Source organism: Peromyscus californicus, unplaced genomic scaffold (genome assembly GCF_007827085.1).
Source record: "Peromyscus californicus insignis strain IS unplaced genomic scaffold, ASM782708v3 Scaffold_15__1_contigs__length_86483966, whole genome shotgun sequence".
In the NCBI taxonomy this organism is placed as follows: Eukaryota; Metazoa; Chordata; class Mammalia; order Rodentia; family Cricetidae; genus Peromyscus; species Peromyscus californicus.
Genome location: NW_026294447.1, coordinates 52,129,323 through 52,152,345, shown reverse-complemented (window position 1 = coordinate 52,152,345; position 23,023 = coordinate 52,129,323). Strand labels below are relative to the sequence as shown.

At 43.3% G+C, this 23,023-nt stretch overlaps 1 protein-coding gene across 1 annotated transcript in view; it reads right to left on the bottom strand.

Annotated features, from left to right (window-relative positions):
* Positions 1–23,023, bottom strand: part of Unc79 (unc-79 homolog, NALCN channel complex subunit) — a 245,998-nt gene that overhangs the window by 51,138 nt on the left and 171,837 nt on the right. Inside the window, 5 exon segments of the mRNA XM_052738842.1 lie at positions 3,707–3,847; positions 7,043–7,145; positions 10,510–10,593; positions 13,097–13,213; positions 16,332–16,439. Coding sequence (XP_052594802.1) covers positions 3,707–3,847; positions 7,043–7,145; positions 10,510–10,593; positions 13,097–13,213; positions 16,332–16,439 — 553 coding nt within the window.

Genomic DNA, 23,023 nt, shown 5'->3' with positions numbered 1-23,023 from the left:
ACCCAACTAAACCATAATCAAGGGTGTGGGAAACATGAACTTAAAGGATTCACCTGAAAACCAGAGGACTGAAGCTTGAAGGGATCTAAGCTGACAGCTCTATACGAGACGGGAAACATTTGAGGGAGAGACGAACAGGCTGTCTGTGTTGAGCTTACAGACTCCTAAAACATCCAGAGGATGCTCTGTGTAGTGGTCCCGGCAGCGTGCTAAAGCCACATTATCTCATCTTGTGTTCTTCACAGTGAAACTGGGACATGTAAAGAAAGCTGCATAGATGATTCCAGAATCTGCTTTCTTGGCAGCTTGATGGTCAAGATTAGGCTATCAAGAGTCACGCCAATTTGCACTAAATGTTTTTCAGTCTCTTGCTAGTCTACCCAAAGGAGCTAGATAGTCAAGTGTGCGAATGTAGGTATTTAAGTGTCTACCTATGGAAGTATGTGAATGTGTGTGCTACTGTTTTTCCATGTTTTTCTTCAAAACACGTTTCCACCCTAACAGTTGGTAGTAATCAGGACACGGATTATATACACTTTAATATTACACCTCACAATCTCCTCTCTGTGTCCTCTGTGGCTTAGACCAGCTGTGCCAAGATGGCCACAGAGCAGAACCACAACTCTACCTGCTCTAAAACTACAGAGTGGTGACAGTAGGTACTGTGGTCATGCCTTAATCAAAACCGTCAACTCCATGGGGTAGAGATAGAGGACACAGCATTTATTCTATAATTACCAAGACTGAGTTCAAATCAACGGCTTGGATGAAGCCATCTTTTCCTTATCTCTTCCAGTTCCCATATTCATCACTTACTTCTTATAATGGCTTTTGAATTTTGGTTACACTTAACTTTATGCAGTCTCTAACTATGTAACTCTAAAAATACTCCAAAATCATCAGGGAGATCTGGCTGGGGAGATGGCTCAGTAGGTAAGAGCACTTGTGCAAGCGTGAGGACCTGAGTTCAAATCCCTAGCACTCATGTAAAAAAAGTTAGGAATGCTTGTATATGCCTGGAACCCAACACTGGGAAGTGGAGACACTTGGAATTTGGGAGCTCGTTGCCAGTCAGCCTAGCATAATCAGCAAGCTTCTAGTTCAAGGACAGACCCTGTCTCAAGGGAATAAGGAGGAGAGTGATAAGCAAGACATCTGAAGTCCTCTGGCTTCTGCATATGCAAATAGGTGTGCCCACACACTCACACATACCATACACACACATACTACACCATACTACACTCACACACACCACATACATACCATACACACATACCACACCATACTATACTCACATGTACCACACACATACCACACACACACACACACCACACCATATTACACTCACACACACCACACACATACCATATACACCTAGACCACACCATCCTACACTCACATGTACCACTCCATACTATGTTTACATATACCACACACATACTATGCACATACACACCACACCATCCTACACTCACATGCACCACTCCATACTATGCTCACACACACCACACACATATTATACATACACATACCACATCATACCACAGACACACACACCACACACATACCTTACATACATATGCTATACCACACCACACTCACACGCACCACACACATACTTTACATACATATACCATACCACACCACACTCACATGCACCACATATATATCATACATATACATACCACACCATATTATACACATGAATTGGGGTGGGGAGCAAATAGCAGGATTATATATTTTTGTGATCAAGTTTTTAATGTTTTCCTGTTTAACTCGACATCAGAATTACTACTACTGTGTAAGTGTGTGAGTGTACATGTTGTACATGTGTATGTGCCCATACACGCAGACGGTGTGCACAGAGGCCAGAGGAGGCTGTCAGTGTCCTGTATTCTTCTCTGCCTTCTTTCCTGGAGACAGGGTCCCTCGCTAAACCTGGAGCTCGGCTGGCCAGGAAATTCCAGTGTTCCTCATACCTCAGCCCCCAGCAGCACTGGGGCTACAGATGCTCACCTGTGCATGCCTGGCTTATTATGTGGGTGCTGGGAGTTTGAACCCAGGCACACACACTTGCAGAGCAGATGTCTTACCCGCTGAGCCATCTCCACAGCCCCTGTTCTTACTCTTTTTTAAGTTAAGTTTAGGAGCATTGAGGCTCCTTCTCAGGTGTGTGCTGGCACACGCCCATAAGCCCGGCACTTTGGAGGCAGGAGGATTGTTGGTTGAGGCAGCCTAGGACACAGAAGTTTTACTTAAACACAGATAAACGTGCACGTGAGTCATCACTTGTTCTTCTTCATCGTACAGTTTGGCAATGTTTGGTGGCTCTGACGGCCAGCTGGGCTGCTGTTTCCGTGACAGTTTGGGGTTCCTGGAGGAAACCCTGTTAGAGGCCAGCCTACGCTACATAGTGAAACCCTATATCAAAAGCAAAACAAAAGATAAAAAAGAAAAAAACCCAAGGCCACAAACCAAAAAGATTGTCTTTCGCTCCCTGAAATCCCAAGTATCTGCAGGTTCTTCCTCCTCCAAACAATGGGAAGCATTTCCACTCTCGGCTTCTCGAGGTGCTTGCCTAAGCCCTGTCTTGTGTGGCCACCCAACGATTTCACACAAAACTGTTCCTTTCAACAACCAAGCCATAGCCAAGCATGGTGGCACACATCTATAATCCCAGTAACTAAGGAGTCTGAGGCTGGAGGATCACAAGATCAAAGCCACTGGAGCTACAACACAGCAAGTTCAAGGTCAACCTGGACTGCACAGCAAGACCCTGTCAAAAAAACCAAAAGGAAACAAACAAAAAGCTCCACAGATTACCTGAACATAGGATCTAGGTCTTTTTTTTTATAATATTTTTAATCTTTAATTTTATTTTATGTATATGGATGTCTGTTCACTGTGTGTATGCAGCACCCTCAGAGGCCAGGCATCCCATCCCCTGGGCCTAGAGTTAACAGACAGTTGTGAGCTGCCATGTGGGTACTGGGAATTGAACCTGGTCCTCTGGGAGAGCAGCCATCTTTCCAGCCCCAGGAGTGAAGTCTTAATGCTGATGGTCCAAGGCACCTAGCACTGTGCTGGCAGAGATCAGAAACTTTGCAAGTTCACCCTGAGTCTAACTCAGTCTCTGTGAGCTACATAGTTATTACTGAACTGGAATTTAGTCATGGGCACAAAACACATTCCTCTTCTAATGTCTATACATAAAGGGAATTGCCTTCATATTAACCCTCAGACGGAAGGTCCTATTCCCACAACATGTGCACGCTTCCTTTATCTGAGTCAGAACTGTGAAGATGTAGTGTGACACACAATGATACCCTGAACTGAACAGTTAAGTGAGGCTCCCTTGAGATCACAAAAGAAGTGTCAGATGACCACAAAACAGGAGAAGAGAGAGAACAGGATCATCGTTATAATGGTTAACACAAAGCCTACTTTGGACGGACCATCCGAACACTGTCACACATAATAGCTCATGCAGCTCTAGGGAGCGACAGTCAGACTCTGACCTTGACTCATGACCTGGTACAGCTGAGAAATGAAATCAAAAGATGCTTCCATCCATTAAAAAAAAAAACTAGTCTGAATTGATCCCACAGGTACCAGGCATCTACCAGGTGACTGGGTAGTTCACTTTCAAACTGATGGCTCCGACTTCAAGATCTGCTTAGCGGATAAAATAGAGGCTAACACTCACCTTCCCACGGACTGCATGATATCAAGCAACAGAGGGGCCGCCAAGTCCGGGCTCAGATGAATGAACGTGGAGAGGACCACGATGGCCAGCCCCAGGGTTTCTTCATCGTATTCTTCGAGAACGGCCCCACAGTCATGGCATCTGCAAAGGAAAACAGAGGGCAGACATGCTAGAAAGCCACCGTGGTTTCAAGGCAGTACACAAACACAACCATTTGCCGGAAGTCTTGGGAGACTCCAGTGCCACTGTCACCGTAAGACGGGGAAGAGATTGGGTGGCAGGGATCATGGCCCTTCCATTACCATTCAGCCCACAAGCTTCTGGCCCCATGGGAGTTTCTGCTCCTTTAGAAAGAGCTTCGGATAGACTAACAGCTTCTGGGACTTCAGGAAAGTGAAATTACATCTAAGAATAGTCAGTAACTAGAGTTTTCGGATCTGTTTTTGCAGTTTTACTTAAACACAGATAAACGTGCACATGAGTCATCTACTTGTTCTTCATCGTACAGCTTGGCAACATTTGGTGGCTCGGACGGCCAGCTGGGCTGCTGTTTCCGTGACGGTTTGGGGTTCCTGGAGGAAACGCTGTGAGTGATCTCAGCACAGTCAGATTTGCTCACATCAGGTCTTCCAGATCCTTGACGCGGTGGACCAGGAACTTCTGGAAGCCACCGGGTGGTCTGTGCCCAGCTTTCCTGTCCCATAGCCAACGCTAGGCCTCGGGATCTGGCCCCTGAATCTCCTTACACCCTGTTGCTGATGCCTCTGGGTTTCTGTCAGATGCACTTAACTTGGACATAGTGTTCTGACTGGTACAGGATAACCTTCAGGGTCCTCTATTTGATGATCTTGGGCTGTATCAGATGTCTAAGGGCAGCCACGATGCTGTGCAGGAGACGGCAGCCACCTCACAGGCAGCACCAAGGATGGAGAGGGGATTGCGATAACTAGATTAATTTTCAATTGTCAAAGTGAAAAAATGCCTAGCCATGGCTAGAAGCCTTCAAAAGATGTCCCGTCTGTGGGGAAAAGACAGAGGACTCAAGTGAACCTGGACACTCTAGGAAGCCTGTGGCGCTGGCCAGTGCCTCTTCTCCACTGCTCTCTTATACCAGCTTTGTGAATGTCTAGTCCCGCTAAACTAATATGGAAGAGCAGTGGCATCTGCTTTTAAGAAACCCACAATGTATTGCTCTTTGCTGTGTCCTAATATAGATTTCACTCAACCCAACCAAAGGCAGCTTTCTAAAGTGAAATTGAGAACTAAAAATAACTCAGGGACCAGAGCTATGGTTACTGCACCCTTTCCATCTGAAATGCGCCTAAATATGAGCCAAAGAAGAGAGTGTCTTAAAGTTAATTTAACATTTAAAATTCACATTTGGAACTCTAGAGACAGCACACAAAAGGAACCAAAGGGCTAGGACAGTGGCTCTGTTGGTAAAGGGCTTGCCATGCAAGTATGAGGACCTGAGGTTGAGTCCCAGTACCCAAGTGATAAAGCTGGGTCTGGGGCAAGCGCTTGTAATCCCAGCACTAGGGCTGACCTCTGACCTCCACACATATGTTCACATAAATGCATGTGCATTGGAACACACAGAAACACACACACACACACACACACACACACACACACACACACACACACACACACACACAACCAGAAGCAACTAAGAAAAACGATAACTTAAAGTGGGGGGGGGGGCGTTATGACACAAAATGGAGAAATTATACCAAAGCTCTGGGGACATTTCTAGGTAGTTGCACAAGCCAGACACATCTGCTTCTCAAGTATGTGAGAAGAACTGTGCCGACTAGTTTTTATATCAACTTGATACAAGCTGGGGTTATCTGGGAAGAAGGGATCTTAGCCGAGAAAATGCCTCTATGGGCTCAGTCTGTAGGCAAGTCTGTGGGGCATTTTCTTGACTCATGATTGACATGGGAGGGCCCAGGTCACTGTGGGCAGTACCATCCCTGGGCAGGTGGTCTAGGGGTGTATAAAAAAGCAAGCTGAGACAGTGATGGGGAAACAAGTCAGTAAGCAGCATTCCTCCATGGCCCCTGCATCAGTTCCTGCCTCCAGGTTCCTGCCTTGATTTTCCTAAATGACGGACTACAAGTTGTAAAATAACTTTGTTTGGGGTCATAGTGTTTAGTCACAGCAGTCGAAACCCTAAGACAGCCTTCACCTCACTTCTGACTGCACAGTGAGCAACACTATGTGGATATCTGCACCATCCTTTCTACCTCGCTTTCCTTTATTAGACTGTGAGCCCCCTTTATCCAGGAGCCTGTCTAGTCCCTGGGGTCTGTGCGGGTTTGAAAATCTCCAAGCCTCATTTTATTTTATCATACACACTAAAAAAATATTGGTGTGCCAGGCAAGACATAGGGTACTTAGGGCACAAAACACAGAAGAAATTGCTCTCATCCCAGGGAACTCACGATCTATTTTATAACATGCACCTGTACTATGTAGACAAAGAGATAAAATACAGTGCTACAAGTGCTGGGCTGGAGATGGCCCAGAGGCTTTGGGAAACTGGAGAAGGGTGTGACTAATCCTTTCCCTCACAACCAGGGGAACTTTGCCTTCTGCTAGATTTTAAGTGTGCAATCCGAAGTTCACTAGGAAGATCAAATACCAAGAAAGAACGCCTCGAGAATGCTCTGGAAACAGAGAAGGAGCTTAAGAAAGAGCAGTAGGGACATTCACACACTAGAATGCCTTAAGCTAAACATGTGGGCTTAATCCTAGAAGAACTCAGGGCTATCAGCAACTGACAGTCTGGGAGGTGATGAGCCAGTTTGAGATGCAGAGAGTGGATTGTACTTCCAGGATGGAAGAAGAATGAAGCCAGGCAGTAGTGGCACATGCCTTTAATCCCAGCACTCTGGAGGCAGAGGTAGGCGGATCTCCTCTGAGATCCAGGCCAGCCAGCGCTACTCAGAGAAACCCTATCTAGACATCCCCTCCCACCTCCCACCAAAAAAAAAAAAAAAAGAGAATGGAGTCTCTTCTTTGTTCCCAGTGTAACAACTGGACATTTCCAGGCTGAAGATTTTATGAGTGTTAAATTATTTTTAGGGGTAAGTAGGATTATCTGATTCTATCCAAATTAAAAGGGGGCGCTGCCAAAGCATAAACAAAACACTACTCATAGTGCATACATTTCTAAACCTCAATTGTGTACAACACAGCTTCAGCCCTTTGAAAAATCAGGTGTGACTCAAATGCAAAGTGCACTTCCTCACCTGGGGACCAAACTCTAACTCTATAACCAAAGCACAAGAAAAAGCAAGCAAACAAACAAACAAAAACCAGGGAGCTTACTTGTCCGTCATCACCGTTGGCTGCTCATCCGTGAACTCTTCGGGTGCGGGCACAAACATACTGGCTATGCTGGGTGCTGACAGCAGACTGGATTTAGTGGCACCTGGATAAGCAGCAGAGAGACAACCGTGAACACAGTTTCTGGAACCAGGACAGTCTCCACTCGGCATTCATTAACTCTCAGAAGATCACATTCATGAGATCACAGACATCCCACCCGGGGCATGACAAAGACCTGAGAGGAAACTAAGACCAAGGAAGAACTGGATGCCCTACCTCTCTCACTTCATGACTTTAAAAAAACCAGAAAATTCAGCTGGGCCAGCAGGGTCTAAAATAAAGATGGACTTCCTAGCATTAAATGAACAATATGATATTTCTAATGCACAAGTGCATATCATCATTAAAGTGGGCTTCTATGAGAAGGCAGTGAGACCCCAAACTTCATACACTTAAACAAGAGGGGAGGTAGTGAGACCCCAAACTTCATACACATGAACAAAGGGGACACTAGAAAACTAGTTCAGTATTCTGCTTTGGAAATTATTATCATAAACACTAGAGCGAAAAGACTTTCCTGTCAACTGAAGTATTTGTGAATGCAGAGTCAGCTACTTCCCTTGATGACTTGCTCTGCTTCACTCAGTCAATACAACAGTTTCAAAACTTTGAGCTTAGATCTTTTCAAGGAAATCCGAGGCCAGAATCTTAGCAACCAGCACCAACAGACAGTGAATGTGGGGACTGGAAAGATGGTTCAGCAGTTAAGAGAGCCTTCTGCTCTTCCAGAGGACTCAAGTCTGGTTCCCAGTATTCACATCAAGGCAACTTACACCTGCCTGAGACTCCAGCTCCAGGGGCCTGACAGGCTCTTCTTCTGGCCTGCATGGGCACCTGCATGCATGTGAGTACACACACACACACACACACACACACACACACACACACACACACACACACTATAAATCTCAAAACATAATGTGGAGAGTCAGGAGGGTGTTCTCCATTAAGAAGCCACCAGTGCAGGGCAGATGCCCTGGAACTGTGTAAATGAGACCTCTAAGATGACCCCCAGAGTGACAACGTGAAATAACAGCATGCTCTGCTAAGTAGTAACTATCAATCTGAGTTCTTCAAGCAGACAAAAAAAAAGCGCATAATAAAATAATGATCATTTAAATAATCCATTTCTCATCATGAAACACATAACTTGGTCCTGAAAAAAAAATGTATTATTTCTCCTCAGAAAGAATAACAAGTGAAAGAATGGTCACTAAAGATATGAGAATACAAGTCTTAGACATCTAACCTGGAGGGCGATGCTGCCGTCTGAGGGGGAAATGGTGTTGAAGTTCTCGATAACACGCTATAGACCACCTCCCCAGGTAAAGTTTCTAAAGCATATTTCTGAGAAGCAAGTACCAACTATCTAAAAATATCTTCACCTTCCTGAGATCCCAATTGGGAATACAAACCTTGCTACCATACCTATCAGCTGTTTCTGAGCTAGCATTCCTCCCCAGGGATATCTAAGTGTATGGTTAACAAAGAATGTCTGTAAAAATGTTGCACAGTGTCAAAGACATCAGCAAATCGACAGTAGAGTCGGCAAAAGCACAAGCCTATAAACAGTTCTCCACGTCTCATGATCATTGATAGGAATACTAGCCAGAGGTGAAACTGACTATGCCAGAGCAGAAAAAAAAAAATCAGTCCAAAAATATCTAGTAATGTGCCCACAATCTCACTACAAACAACTCCAAGATTACAAGGTTGTCAAGATTACAACCCAAGGAACAAGAAGGACTCTGGCGTTTCTGTGGCTTCCCAACAAGCATTACCTAAGGGGAGGTGTTTTTACAGTAGCCCCATGAAGTTGTTTTTCTCTAACGACAACACAGAAAGTATGTTGCAATATTTATGGCAGGCATCTATCAAAGCAAATAGGTTAGGTGACTGGGCATGGGTTCTTATAGGACATCGTTAGCTGAACAATGGATTGCTAAATCCTGCTAAGTGGAACCAGGGAGTAATGTATGAGAAGGTGAGAAATATGAAAAAAGAAAGCCACAAACCTCAGCAACTTTTCCTTGTACGTGATCCACAACTAAGTCAGCAGTATTAAACTCAGCCTCTGTTTCTGTCCTCCACTTGCTGGCAATAACTCTGAGCCCACCACCACTGCTGCCTGCCAGAACATCCAGAGTGCCTCCGTACAGAACCGTAACAGAGAGCTCTCCGAAACTTGAACACAGAGGGGACCATCTCCAAAGCCTAACTTCAAAGCTGGAGATGCTGATCAATGTCTCTTTTGGGATCTCAGAGACGGGAGAGAGACTCTGAGGATGCACTTGTCTCAAAGCACACATCAGCTGCGCAACTGTACCCATGGACTCTCCCACTTGCAGTGAGAGAGAGACTGAAAAACTGTGCATCACCTTGATGCTTCCACCTTTACCTCACCGTGGTTTTGGTAGGTCACTTAGATGACTGAGCATCACACTGATGCTTTCACCTTTATTTCATGCTGGTTTTGATAGGTCACTTAGATCACAACCAAGCACCAAGGATTTGTTTCAACCACCCTGACTTACGAAAGCATTTATTAGCCTCACAGACAAGTGTCTCATCTCATCTGCTGGAGGGCCAGAGTGCTACTCATTACCAAAGAAGTGTCCAGGAAGCTGGACACAAATTTCCCCTCAGGCTTTAGAAAAATTGAAGAGTAGTTTAGCCTAGCAACATAGGTTTGCCTGATTCAAGAGACTACTTAGAAAACGTGGTCAGAATTCTCTCTTTCTGTCTTTCTTTCTTTCTTCCTTCCTTCCTTTCTTTCTTTTGTAACCAATGATAGGTTCATCAGCCTTCTGAATTTTAATAACAAAGGTAATAATTAACTAATTATGTAGTTAAATGCATGGGATGAATTTGGAAAAGAAAAATTCCAATGATCTTAGTGCAGATGCATACTCATTTTGTTCCCACAACTAGAATAAAGTGTGTAGTTTAATACATAATTCAAGATAGCTGAAAAAGAAGCTGTTTATCCATAGTCTCAACATTCTAGAAAAAATAAGGACAATCTGAACTCTGCTCAGGAAAAGAATATAGGGTGACATGGGAAACTGATGCATCTTGGGAGGAAGGCTGAAGAGTCCAGGGATGCCTGGTCTAGAAATAGCTTAGGGACATAATAAATGGGCAGTTATTTTCAAATGTCCAAAGTGTGAGGTGAGAGATGCTAGAATTGTCTTGTGTGGCCCCAAGCTTTAGAAAGATACTCTATGGCAGGGCTTTTGTTGGACACATTCAAGGATGAACTGTCATGAATTCCCCAGCCCTGGAGGTATTTTACGGGTTGGGAATATGTGAAGCTGTTGAAGAAGAGTTTTGCACCTGCTGGGTGGATCTGTGAGGGACACAAGGTCCTTCAGTTCTACAGTCTGAGACCCTGGGACTCAACCAACCTCTTGTTCTCAGTGGCTGTCCCTCCAGGTCAGGGTTTAGGCACATTGGCACATTACACTGGCGTTTCCCGGGCTGTACCTGTTCTGTGGATAAAGAGAGCATTTCAGTCTTCAGTGTGGTTAGTTTAATACCAGTCACAGCATAGTCACAGCACAACCAATGCAGCAAACCTTCACATGGGGCCATCTTTGTCATGGCTACTTTATTAAGACATAAAAGTGAAACCTGCAGGTAGGGTTAGTCACAGTTTTGTTACAAACCTGTCACTCAATTAAATGGGCTGCATCTGAAATGGTAGAGGACCTAAAACTACTTTTTTTTAAAGTTCTAGTCCCACTCTGTTTCAAAAGAATGAAAATCCTGTGTCTCCTGATAGGAAATGAAGGGCCAGTGTCGTGGCCATGAAAGAATGCTTTATGCAAATCAACAAATACATCAATGATACTCTGGAGTAATGGCTAGACAGTTCACACGGGAAACACATGGACCAGGTAGAGAAAATGATAGAGATTCGGCTGAGAGATGAAGAACAAGAACAGGGAGCAAGAATGGAGTGACGCTTAGGGCACGTTCATTCACACAGAAGATGTGGACAGTGGAGAGGAGGCAGACTTTCTATGAATGGGCTGGTGCATGCTGAGGCGAATTTGTCATGACTCAATTTAAGCTGTCATTCTCAGTGTGTCTACATGACCATAGTTGTTCCTGGTGGGAACTAGAGCGTCATGGAAGCAACGTGTGTGGTTCAAAGTGACATGTCACCTAACATCATATTCCATGTTCACAGACTCCTCCCCTGGGATCAGGTAATAAGCATGAGAACACCAAAGCCGGGTGTAATGTAGGCTCAACCACAGAAGGCTGAGGCAAAACGATCACTTGAGCCCAGATGTTCAAGGCCAGCCTGGGTGGTAACAAAGAAAGATCTTGTGTCCAAAGCAAAACAATCAAAAAACTTGAGAATAATGAGTTAAAGCTTTTATTAAGGGACTCAGAGATAAGTGAACAAAGTTGGGGAGTGGATAATTAAAAAATAAGCCCCAGCTGTGTTTAGTGAGAGAAATCTGGACAACATGGAATCTTAAGTGTGAAGCCAAAAAGACGAGAACCATTAAGTCTGGTTGAAAAGTAAAAAAAAAAAAAAAAAAATATGGCTAAATGGGTTATTTGGCATCATGAAGCGTTTTGTAGCTTAAAGTTCAGATCAGAAATTGAGGTCAATTTACATATTCATAACTCTACTTAATCAAATTAGATTATAGTTGTAGTCAGAATCTACAATGGCTGAGGCTGCACTACACACCGAGCTACAACAGCGTGTAGCCCAAGTCAGGGCCCCAAAGTCAACCTGAGCATTTAGTACCAAAGATCTAACTGAGCTGCGCTTCTCAGGTTCCATGGCTTCATCTCTGGAGATGGGGGTACAGTCCCCCACGGTACAGAGAAGGGAGCCAATGCTCAAACCAAATATATTCTTGGGGATGGCTAGCCAGTGTCTTTCCCCCCTCTCTCTTGTCTGTTGCCCCTTGGCTACTCATTACTCACTCCTGTATGCCACTAAATGAAACCACCAAGCCTTTGACACGTCAAAAAAATCTTCGAATTCCGGGAGTCTGAAGCTGTCTGTTACACACAAGGGTGGGTGTGGTATGTGGATCTCTTCTTGAAGAACAACAAAGATAAATGGGAGGACATACATACAATCTGAAAAACAGCCCAGGATTTTGGTTGTGTGCACACCATGATTCTGCATCATAATGAATAAATTAAAAAAAATCTCACTGTTGGAGTCAGAAAATAATAACCAAAATAATAAAGGGCACTCCCACAGCATGTTGCAATAATCAGCCCTCATATTTTCATGGTGTATGCACACTTCAAGGTGCTTTTGTGTCTATAATCTTGTACCTCAAATGACCCATTTAATTTAAGAAGGAAAAACTAAGACAAGACAGGCACTTAAAAGAGGACCACTGCTGTACAGTGAGCTGAGAAGGCAGTGTATATAGAAGATGTGATAAGGTTCAGGAAACACAAAGCGGTCATATTTAAAACGGATGTGCCACAGCAGTCAATTCTTACTGTACAACAGCTTAGGTGTAGTTCTGGCTTATGAACATGAAAGTGTGTGGCTGCAGCCTGGTGACCCTGCTGGCTAAAATACACAACTCGTTGTCAGACTTGGAGACCATGCCATCACCAAGCTGACATTTGTTATTAAACTTCAGTACTTTATAATTTATGAATGAGGGTAATGATAATCTGGTGCCTTTAAAACTTTGTACCATGAAATCATAGCTCCACCCCTCCTCCCCAGGCAGATAATCTGAGATCTGAAATCTGGCTCTTACAGGAATAAAGAGTTGGGCATGCCTAAATGAGACCCGTCTAAACAGAGACAAGCCTAGATGGGGATCAGCCTAGATGTAGACCACAATGCTCTAGAGCACTTGGAAAATCTGAATATATGTTCATTACTTCCAGGTTATTAAAAAACTATTTTAACCAAAGAACACAAGAAGCGGACACAGAGAAAGTGGTGTTAGCTAATCTGAGAGGCAAAGAAGAAGAAAAGGCTTGACCCACCAGTGTCCCAGCTGCTGATGTTATGGGGGGCGCTAGACTGATGCTCCAGCTGTCGCTTCATTAACTGGCTCATTGTCAGAACTCCCAGGGATCCCCTTTTCATCTGCCTATACTGAGCTATATGAAGGAAATTAGGAGATGATTACTGGGGGGGAATATATTTCCCGTCGCACACATAGGCTCTATACATCCACACAGATCTTAATTAATATGCTCCTAATCAAGTGAAAAAACTTAAGCCTTCTGTCATTTCCGGTGTCTCTGCGGTACAGGCAATAGCACTCCTTAGCATTCATCTACCAACTATGCATATTTACTCAATGAATGCAATATGCTCATTTGTGTTAGCTTTTTTACTTATGTGCTCTGCCACATTCTAAAAAGGATTCAGAACAAACAGTGCTACCTTGAATTGAATCGAAAGCTACTGAGGTAAGCCAAAACATTGATTTAAAAGCCTGCACTATTTCCAAGCTATTTGAGTCCCTGTCTACTATTTGGAAAATGTGAATTAAATAGCACTCCACAAGTACGCTCTTTGTTTGACAAAACAATGGTAACATTTCTGTCCCACAATTCAGCCTTGGCATGATTCTCAGCAATGAAAAGCTGTAAGCTTTTCCAAACCAGAGACCATCCAAAGCACACTGCCAACTGTGTGCTAACTTAGAAAGTCACCCTCACCTTTGCTCCTGTTCCCCTGTGCGACACTCCATGCCTACACACCAGCCAGTGTGAGCACTCAGCCTCACCAAGATGACTGTAGGCCTGACCCCCAGGCACCCAGATGTTGACAACTTGGGTTCCCCCACCCGACTTACTTGAAAGGGCAAGTTCAGAAGCCAAAGCTGTTGAACTGCACACCCTAGAAAGGAATTGCAGAGACCAGAATGTCCACTGACTAGCCCCTGGGCAACTCTGAATGATACGTATAGGTTTCACAGTCAACAATGAGACAGCAGCTACGTATGAAGTGAAATCATTTATAACATCATTTCTGGTATAGTCCGCATGCTGTTTGATTTATGGTGGTCATGGCATGTTTAGTTACAAAACAATCAACCAGCAACTTGAGCCAGAAAGGAATGGGGTGGGATTCGTGTGTCTTGGAGCCCATAATCACTAAATTTGTGGGAATAGCTAACCGACTAAATAATAAACGTTACTGATTTGTTTATTGATTAGTTAACTTTACAAGTTTGCAACTACTTGAAAAGTAAAGGTTCAAGAACAATTCAAAAGCAGAAATATTCTGGGTTTGAATCCAGAGCCTTGCATGTGTAAAGCAAGCCACCTTCTGACTGAACTACATGCCAAACTAAAAACAGAAATCTTTTAAAGGATTTTAAAAAATTAAAAATAAGTGGCATCTTGCAGACTCAGTCAAGTACGGATATAAATCCTCTAGTGTTGAGATGATTTCCCCAATTCTTCATTTTGGTTTGGTTTGCAGTGCTGGGGATGGGACCCAGACCCTCACACATGCTAGGCAAGGGCTCTGCCACTTTACTCCATTTTCCCAGTCTCTCAAATGATTCCAAAGACTGCAGAATTCCTGAGAGCAAAACCAGTGGATGAGGTTCCTGGCATTATGCCTCCAAGAGCACACCACCGAATTCTATGATGATGCTTTTTATGACAAGAGCGGGGAAGATGGGGTGCTAAACTCACCCCCAAAAGGCTAGACTCAGTCATGACTATGAGATCCTGACCCCCTTGACACACTGGAATTACAGCAATTTCACCATTCTGTCCATTTCTAATCATACTGCTTAGAGTTCTAGGAGGGAATTCAGTGTCCTTTTGTTTTTAAAGATGACTCATGTAAATAAGGAAGAGAAAATATACTATTGTGATTTTTGTCAAGTTATCAAACCTTCTTCATGATTAAAAAAATAAACACAACACTTAGTTTTAGAACTAGCCATTCTATTTTGCAACCAAAGGCAAAATATATGCTACTTAGAAACTATTTCTTAAAACTTTTACAGTCATATAATATAATTGATTTAGAATTATTCAAAGACTGTGTGGAATACTAAAAATAGTATCGACTTGAAAATCTAATAGATCAAAGTATCCGTTTCTATCTCTATCACTTGGTGGCTCTGTGACTTTAGGCAAGCCATTCAGCCTTTCTCCTCTGTCTGCCATGCAGTGCGTATGTAAGGAGTGGATCGAGATCATGCTGTGTGTGAGCCATTCATCATGGCGTCAATACAGGAGGAGAATCAAATAAATGTTATCTAGGATCATCATTAAGACTGTACCCTCCTTGGGGAAAAATGAGGTTCTATTTATTCACCTTTGATCCCCAATGACAAGCACAATACCTGGCCCCCACCAGATAATGCATGGAATAATGAATGAATAATGAATGAATGAATGCGCAAATGGATAAGAGAATGGTGACAATGGTTCTTTTCCACACAACCAGACCAGCATTTACACTAAGAACTGTATCTGGCTTTTCAGACCATCCTCCTTTCAAAAGATGGTCCATGAAGACTCACTAACTCTTCAGGCAGCATCCATATGGAACACAAGTTTATTAGGACATGAGAGAAAGATTTCCAGAAAGTACACTTCTATCTGTCTGGGTCACTGATTCCTTCCAAGAATTTCTTTCTGCTGAAAATCTCCTGACACCACTGACTTGGGGAAACACCTTGATGGAACAGTAGTGGAGCTTAAGATTCTCGTGGTAAAAACCTAGCTCCCAAGAGCAGGGGGAAGTTTCAAAATACCTAATGTAGACTTTGTGATGTGTTGGACCGTTTTTATTTTCAGCAACTAAAAAGAGCAGATTTAGTTGCACCTATAGGATCATGGTACATTTATTTTAGGATAACCCAGATAAAGCTGTGCTCATGATGGAAGGTAACTCAGATTTAACCAAGTAAGGTTCTGCCATGAACAAAGCTTTGCATGTACCACATGACCAGTTTTATGTTCTATGGTCAGGCTAGTAGTGATGTTTACTTTGTTGAATGATGAAATTTGGTATTTATTCCTTAATAAATTAGGATTCTTGGACAAGCCAACATTTGAGGAATGGACTAAAGCAGGCCATGCTAACCTCAAGAGTTTCATAGAGTGCACAACAGTGTATCATTGAGGAAGCTATTGAAGCACTATTTTTTTTAAGTAGGAGGGTTAGCAAAACTGAAAGTAATATGTATAGGTCATGTTCCAAAACTGACACATACAGAAACCGTCACTGAGAAACACTTACTTGATATTGACGAGTGACTGCCTGTTTCAGGTGCACCTGCTTCTAACGTAGGGGCAGATGAAGATTCCCGTGGCATTTCCAGTGTTGAAAGTCCTTTAGAAGAGGGATCTACAAATGGAAATACTGTTTAAAATTAAGGACAGTGGTGGAAAGTCGTTGGAGAGCCTTTCTGGGTCTTTCCCCCTCTTGTCTACACTGTCCATTCAAATCTGTAGGCACTTTCTGCTCTAGCGATTACCTTAGAGAGATTACATATAGTCTACATCACATTCTGTATGCGCTGCCATGTCCCTTAGGAGACTGAAGCTTGCGTAGCTGTAAAGCTAATGCCTGAAATGTCCATGGTGCTAACTAGCTCTGAACACTTTACCGTTCCATATTTGCTGCTTTTCAGCTAACACCTAATATTCCATTCCACCTATCTGCACCTTTGTCTGAAAGTTTCCTCTCTTTCATTTATATTTCAATCTTCAATAGGGGATTTCACATCCAGGGAGGCTTCCAAGATACTGTTTCCCTCCCAAAAACTGAGTCAGGTGACTCTCTTATGGAGCATTTGCCCTTACATTTTCCAAACGTATCACACTGTAATGTTATTATTTACTTATTTGCCTATAAATGTTACTAAGCTGAAAGCAATTTAAGAGCAGGATCTTTGTCTACTATGAAATAAATAGCACTAAGTGAGAGTCTCGGTTTCTTTAGAGCATTGGTTCTCAACCTTCCTAATGCTGCAACCATTTAATATAGTTCCTCGTGTTATGGTGATCCTCAACCACAAAATTATTCCGTTGCAGAGGAGGAGTGGATATGGGGGAGAGGAGAGGTGAAGAAGGGAACTGGAAGGAGAGGAGAGAGGGGAAACTGCAGTCAGGATGTAATATATGAGAGAAGAAAGAAGAAAGAAAAAGGAAAACATTATTTCATTGCTAGTTCATAACTGTAATTTTGCTTCTGTTATGAACTATAATGCAAATATCTGATATGCTGGATATCTCAACCCACAAAGGGATGATGACCCACAGGTTGAGAACTGCTGCTTTAGAGGGACACAACCTCTTTTTTTTCTGTTGAATAAATGTCCCCCCTGATGTGAAGTATTTTATGCCTATAATACTGCCTTACTAATCTATCAACATTGAGAAAGAAGCCTTCTTACACCATTCTAGATAACTGCACAGTAACCTCTCGAAATTTCTCAAAGGATCGTCATGTCAAACCCACAATTCTTTCCAGCAGCACTGGGCAGTGAATACACTGAGCCTCTTGCTGGCTCAGAGTTGCCAGTGTGGGTTTCCATGACTACACTGCGCTGTGAGTTAGAGATAGCCCTCCCAAGTGGCTTCAAGCTCTTAAACTCAAAAGGTACCATCGCGTCTTTCTCATAACACCAACTGCTTCTTCTTGCCCCAGAGCAATCCACAATATTTTATAATTAATGTTTGCTGCTCCAACACTAGATGCCATTAAACCTGTTAAGGTGTCAGATATAAAAAGTCCCAGGACAGAGTCTGGGACAAAGTTTTGGGACAATGGCTTTGGAATGTCTACTTTTCAGTTTTAGAGGTCTTTCTGATGCATAGATGTAGTTGCCATATTAATAATTTCATGTGTGTCCTGAATGTACATGCTCATGTGGGTGTGTGTAGGTGTGCCGGGGTTTGATGCTGAATGTGTCCCCTGATCAGTCTCTACTTCTTTTTGTCTCACTGAACCTGGAACTCATAGATTCAGCTGGGCTGACTGGCTAAGGATTTGCAGCGATCCGTCTCTCTATGCTCGGCCCCATCCCAGCCCCCAAACACAAGGGCCACAGACAGTGCACACTGCCTTCCTTGGCACTTAATGGTTGCCAGTTATCCAAACTCAGTTCCTCATCCTGTGTGGCAGGCAGTTTACCAACTGAGTCAAATCATTACTAATAACTTCAGGTATTCTTTTTTTGTAAATTTATTTATTTAGCGCTCTCTCTTTCTCTCTCTCTCTCTCCCCCCCCACTGTGTGTGTGTGTGTGTGTGTGTGTGTGTGTGTGTGTGTGTGTGTGTGTGTGTGTGTGTGTGTGTGTACAGGCATCTACAGAGGCTAGAAGAGGGTACTGGATCCCCTGGAGCTGGTGTTACAGGTTGCTGTAAGCCACCTGATATAGGTGTTGGGAACCAAACTCAGGTCCTCTATATGAGCAGTATGCACTCATACATTGAACCACTGCTCCAACACCCCCATCCAATAACTTCACCATAACAAAACAGTATACCTGCTGCAAATTTCCCAACACTCTTAATACTGAGTAATCATTTGAAATTACTTTAGTCATCAAGATAAAAATGTTAGGTATTGTTTTTTCATAATGCAAAATTAGAAAAGTTATAAAATTACCTCTCTTGCCCTTATTTACCTGCCTTCTCTGTGTGCTACAGCTACAGATTATGGTCCACCAATAATATGAAATGAGGAAAATGAAGTTAATCTTCAAGAATCCACTGAAAAATCATTGTAACTATCTTTCAATGATAGTTACATGGGGTTTTGGGTGTGTGTACTTAAATATTGACTGTACTTTAAACTTTAAAGAAACTGTACCTGATGACAGTTACTGAAGACCTAGTTCGCATAACTTCTTTAGACTAGGCAATCTTTTCTTAGTTCTCAAGCATTTTCTGAGGCCTCTCAGCCGTACACAGTTTAAAGCAAATATTTGAAAAGAGCTACCCACTTGTTTTCAACACCTCTGTACTCAGTTTTCGAGAGTCATGTGCAGAAAATTCAGTGACTCCCCTTCTAGCCACACGTACCAGTGCTCCCTTAGTCACTTAGGATATAATCAGGAAACCAACACAACAAAAATACTGCATCTCAGAACTCTGGTTTGATTTGATGGGGAGAGCCATGTGGAAAAGTGAATGAAGTATTACGTGTTGGATAACACTAGAGAAAGGAAAGAGAACCAGGATGCCAGCTGGGGGTGTGTGACTAAGCTCAGGGCAGGCCTCAGTGGTGAGAGGGAGCGAGAGAGTGCGTCGAGTGGGTATTGGACCACTCAAGCCTTGGAGAACAGCAGGTTAAGGCCCCAGACTAAGAGTGTGTAAGAGGGAGTCAAGAAATGGCAAGAGGCCAGTGTGACCATGTGGAGAGAGCAGTGTAAATGAAGTGGGAGGGCGTGAGGAGACAGGGATGCTGGAGAACTCTCTAGGCATCTGCAGAATTCAGGTTTTTACTGTAAGAGATGTAAAAGGCCCTGAAAGGATTTAAGCCAGAAAAATAAAGATAGACTATTCTATCCTAAAGGATCACTCTGCCTGCTATATAGAGAGGAATGGAGGTAATAAAGGAAGGCAGTGGAAGATGAGTTAGGAGATGATGGTAGTTAAGCCAGATAGGCTGTATTGACCCCTTGAACCAACAGAGACTACAGAAATGATAGGCATAAGAAGGAGGCGGTATATGTTATGTCTTAAAGGAGAGTAAAGTTGCCAAATGGGACTAACAGTGCTCAGTGAAGGTTTAACTTCTGATGAACAGCAAGAGATCATTTTATAGTATGACTATGTCCTGTCCAATGTGAGAGATGAGACTCCACGTTCCCACTGCTCCCTGAGCCAGCCCCTTTCACTGAGTGACTCTGACATTCCTCCACTAATGAGGAATGTCTATTTCCCCTTGGTTTTGGTTCAGTTGTGTGATTTACTTTCCCTAACGAAGTGTTTGCAGGCATTCTGTGACTGTCCTGGTAAGATGTTAGAGTCAAGTTGATACAACCTAGTGTTACCTTGGATCACTTGGTGTTGTCTGGGATGAGAGAACCTCAAATGAAGAATTGCCGTCACCAGACTGGCCTGTAGGCATGTCTGTGGATCATTTTCTTGAATGTTAACTGATATATAAGAACCCAGCCCACTATGGTGGTAGATCCCTAGGGAGGTGGGTTTAGGCTGTATGAGAAGCCTAGCTGAGCATGAGCCAGAGGGAGAGCAAGCCCATAAGCAGCATTTCTCTATGGTGTCTGCTTCAGTTCCTGCCCCAACTTCCATCAATAATGGATTATGACTTGGAAGTATAAGCTAAATAAACCCTTTCCTTCCCCAGGTTGATTTTGCTCATAATGTTTTATCACAACACCACAAACAAACATTGACTTACGCTTTGATAAGTGCTTGTGCAATCAATCTTGTTCTCTGTAGCTATATATATATATCCTTAGATTTCGTGGAGCACAGAGAAGGTTGGTAAGAATGAGAAACAGAGCTTGGCCACCCATCCAAGCTTGGTCTAGCTTAGTTCATCTCTATATGACCAAGACCCTCAGAGTAGATAAAAGCTTATTGCTGTATGCTGGTGATTGTTGTGACATGACATTAGTTCAGCAATGGGTAAATGATAACTTTCTTGGTAGATGAGGTCACCAAGAAAGTGGATGTCCCCGGAGGTGGGGAAAAGACCAGGGATGGTACTCCCTCGGGAAAATGAGGAAAAACTAACAGGAGAGACTGAGACGCAGTGGTCAATGAATAGAAAAGGAAAGCCAGGGGCATGCAGTATCCTAGAAGCCACTTTAAGTAGGATTCATAAATTATGTCAAATATTGTAGCTATGAAGGGGATAAGTTTCAACAGCTGATCATTGGATTTAGCAATGGAGGTCCTTGATGATATTGAAAAAATATAGTTTTGTTGTTGTAGTAGGGAAAAATGAAAGAAAAAATACCATTGAAGAAAACTGGAGCGAGTGGTAATTGTTGGATCCATGTGGTGATCTGAATGGTAAATGTCTCATTGACTCATGTATTTGTGTACTGATCACTTGGTCCCTAGTTGGTGGCACTGTTTGAGGAGGATGTGGAAGCTTTAGGAGGTTGAGCCTTGATGGAGGAAGTGTGTCTTTATGGTTTTGGGGGTCTATAGCCTGGCTCCACATCCTGTCCCCTTTCTCTCTGACTCCTGTGTACAGATAAAATATGGTCGGCCAGCTTCCTGCTGCTGCCACCATGCCATGCATTCCCCACTGTGAAGGACTCTAATCCTCTGGAACCATAAGGTGAAATAAACTCTTTCTTCCTTTAGTTGCTTTTGGTCATAGCATTTTTATTACAGCAACTGGGAAGCAAACCAAAACACTGCCTTTACAAGCCTTTTTATTTTTAAGTAAAGAACAAAATAAGATTATGTCTGCATGTTCAAGTTAGAGGTCCTTTAAAAGAAAACATGGAGGGTAAAGGGTGGAGAATGTTGCCTGCATCCCAGGGTAGATAAGAGAATCAGGATCCTGACAGGAACCGAAGTGTTCAAATGTAAATGCCAGAGGAGGAGGCAGAAGTAGTTGTGGGAAGCATATAACAGAAGAATGGAAATTCCCTATGCTCTTGTCTGGTAGGAAGAGTTCTTGACCACTGAGGAGAAAAGTAGCTATGAAATAGTCAGGTAGGAGAATGAAGTGTGGATTTGGAAAATACTGTGGAACTGGTAGATAACTTCCCAGTTAAGGTTTGCCACCATGAGTTTAAAATGGTAGAGTCTACATTATACATTTTTAGCTAGACATAGTCACATGATAGGAGCAAGTGCTCATGCATGGAAGGTTTGACTTCAGGGAGGACATATTTATCCAAGCATGTTTGGAAAAGGAAATGCCTGAGAGGATAAAGGCAGGGATGAGTTATGCTGGCGGATTTGAATTTAATTAAGGTAGGAAGGAGAAAAGACAGGAAATGGGAGATACTAAAAGACAGTAGAGTCAGGAGAGAGAAAGAACTGGTAATCAAAGAATAGTAGATATAACTGAAGTCTCAGGAGGGCTGTAGTTGTTGGTAATAATAAGTCTGTGATATGATTACAGAAATGAGTAGCTGAGCTAAGGTAGAGGATGAAAAAGTGCTGGAGAAGGTCAGTTCAAGAAACTGAGATGCCTGGGCATCAGAGGGCACCAGAAGGCATCCACACGGATTACTGGAACAGGAAGAATCAAGACAAGAACGTGTGTGTTGATGGGTCAGAGTCAGGGAGTAGTAATGAACAGTGAGACTGTGTGTTTGACGGTCTGATAACAACAAAATCAGAGCTGAGGGTCTTAGAGGCAAGGAAATAATGGTCCGAGGGGAGCCAGGGTGAGCGTGAATAATCCCTAATCCCTGGCCCCAGTCCAGGGGCACATGTCAGTTACGTGGGCTCTCGGGGAAGCTGCATCCTCAGGAAGAGCCAGGCTTCCATTAGATTAGGAAGGGGAAGGAAATGAGAGATAGACAAAGGGTTTTGTTACGAGGGACCCATGAATTTCTGAGGGTGTGGGGGAAGGTACCATGGGAATTTTTTTCAGAACTGGGGTGTACAAGGTCTTATGGAAATCTAGTGAGGCAGATGAAGAGCAGCCCAGCCCATGGGTCTTCTCACAGTGAGTGACACCAGCAGAGAGGTGAGCTCTATCCTCTGGGCAATTAGCGAGTGAGGCTGTCAATGGAGAGGACAAGGAAAAGCGGGTGTCTGGGCCTCTCTCGCTCCCCCTGGTAGAAGCAGGAAAGCCTGAGCCATACACTTACGGTGTGGGCCTCTCCTCCTTCCAGTGCTCCCAGTAGGGAAAGATATGTATGTTTGTGGGAAGCGGAGTGCTAAAGAGCTAACTGACAGGTAAGAGGCACTATAAAAACTTTTTTCTCTTGTTCTGGGATCAAATGTATGACTACAAAAAAAAATGGTTTTCCACTG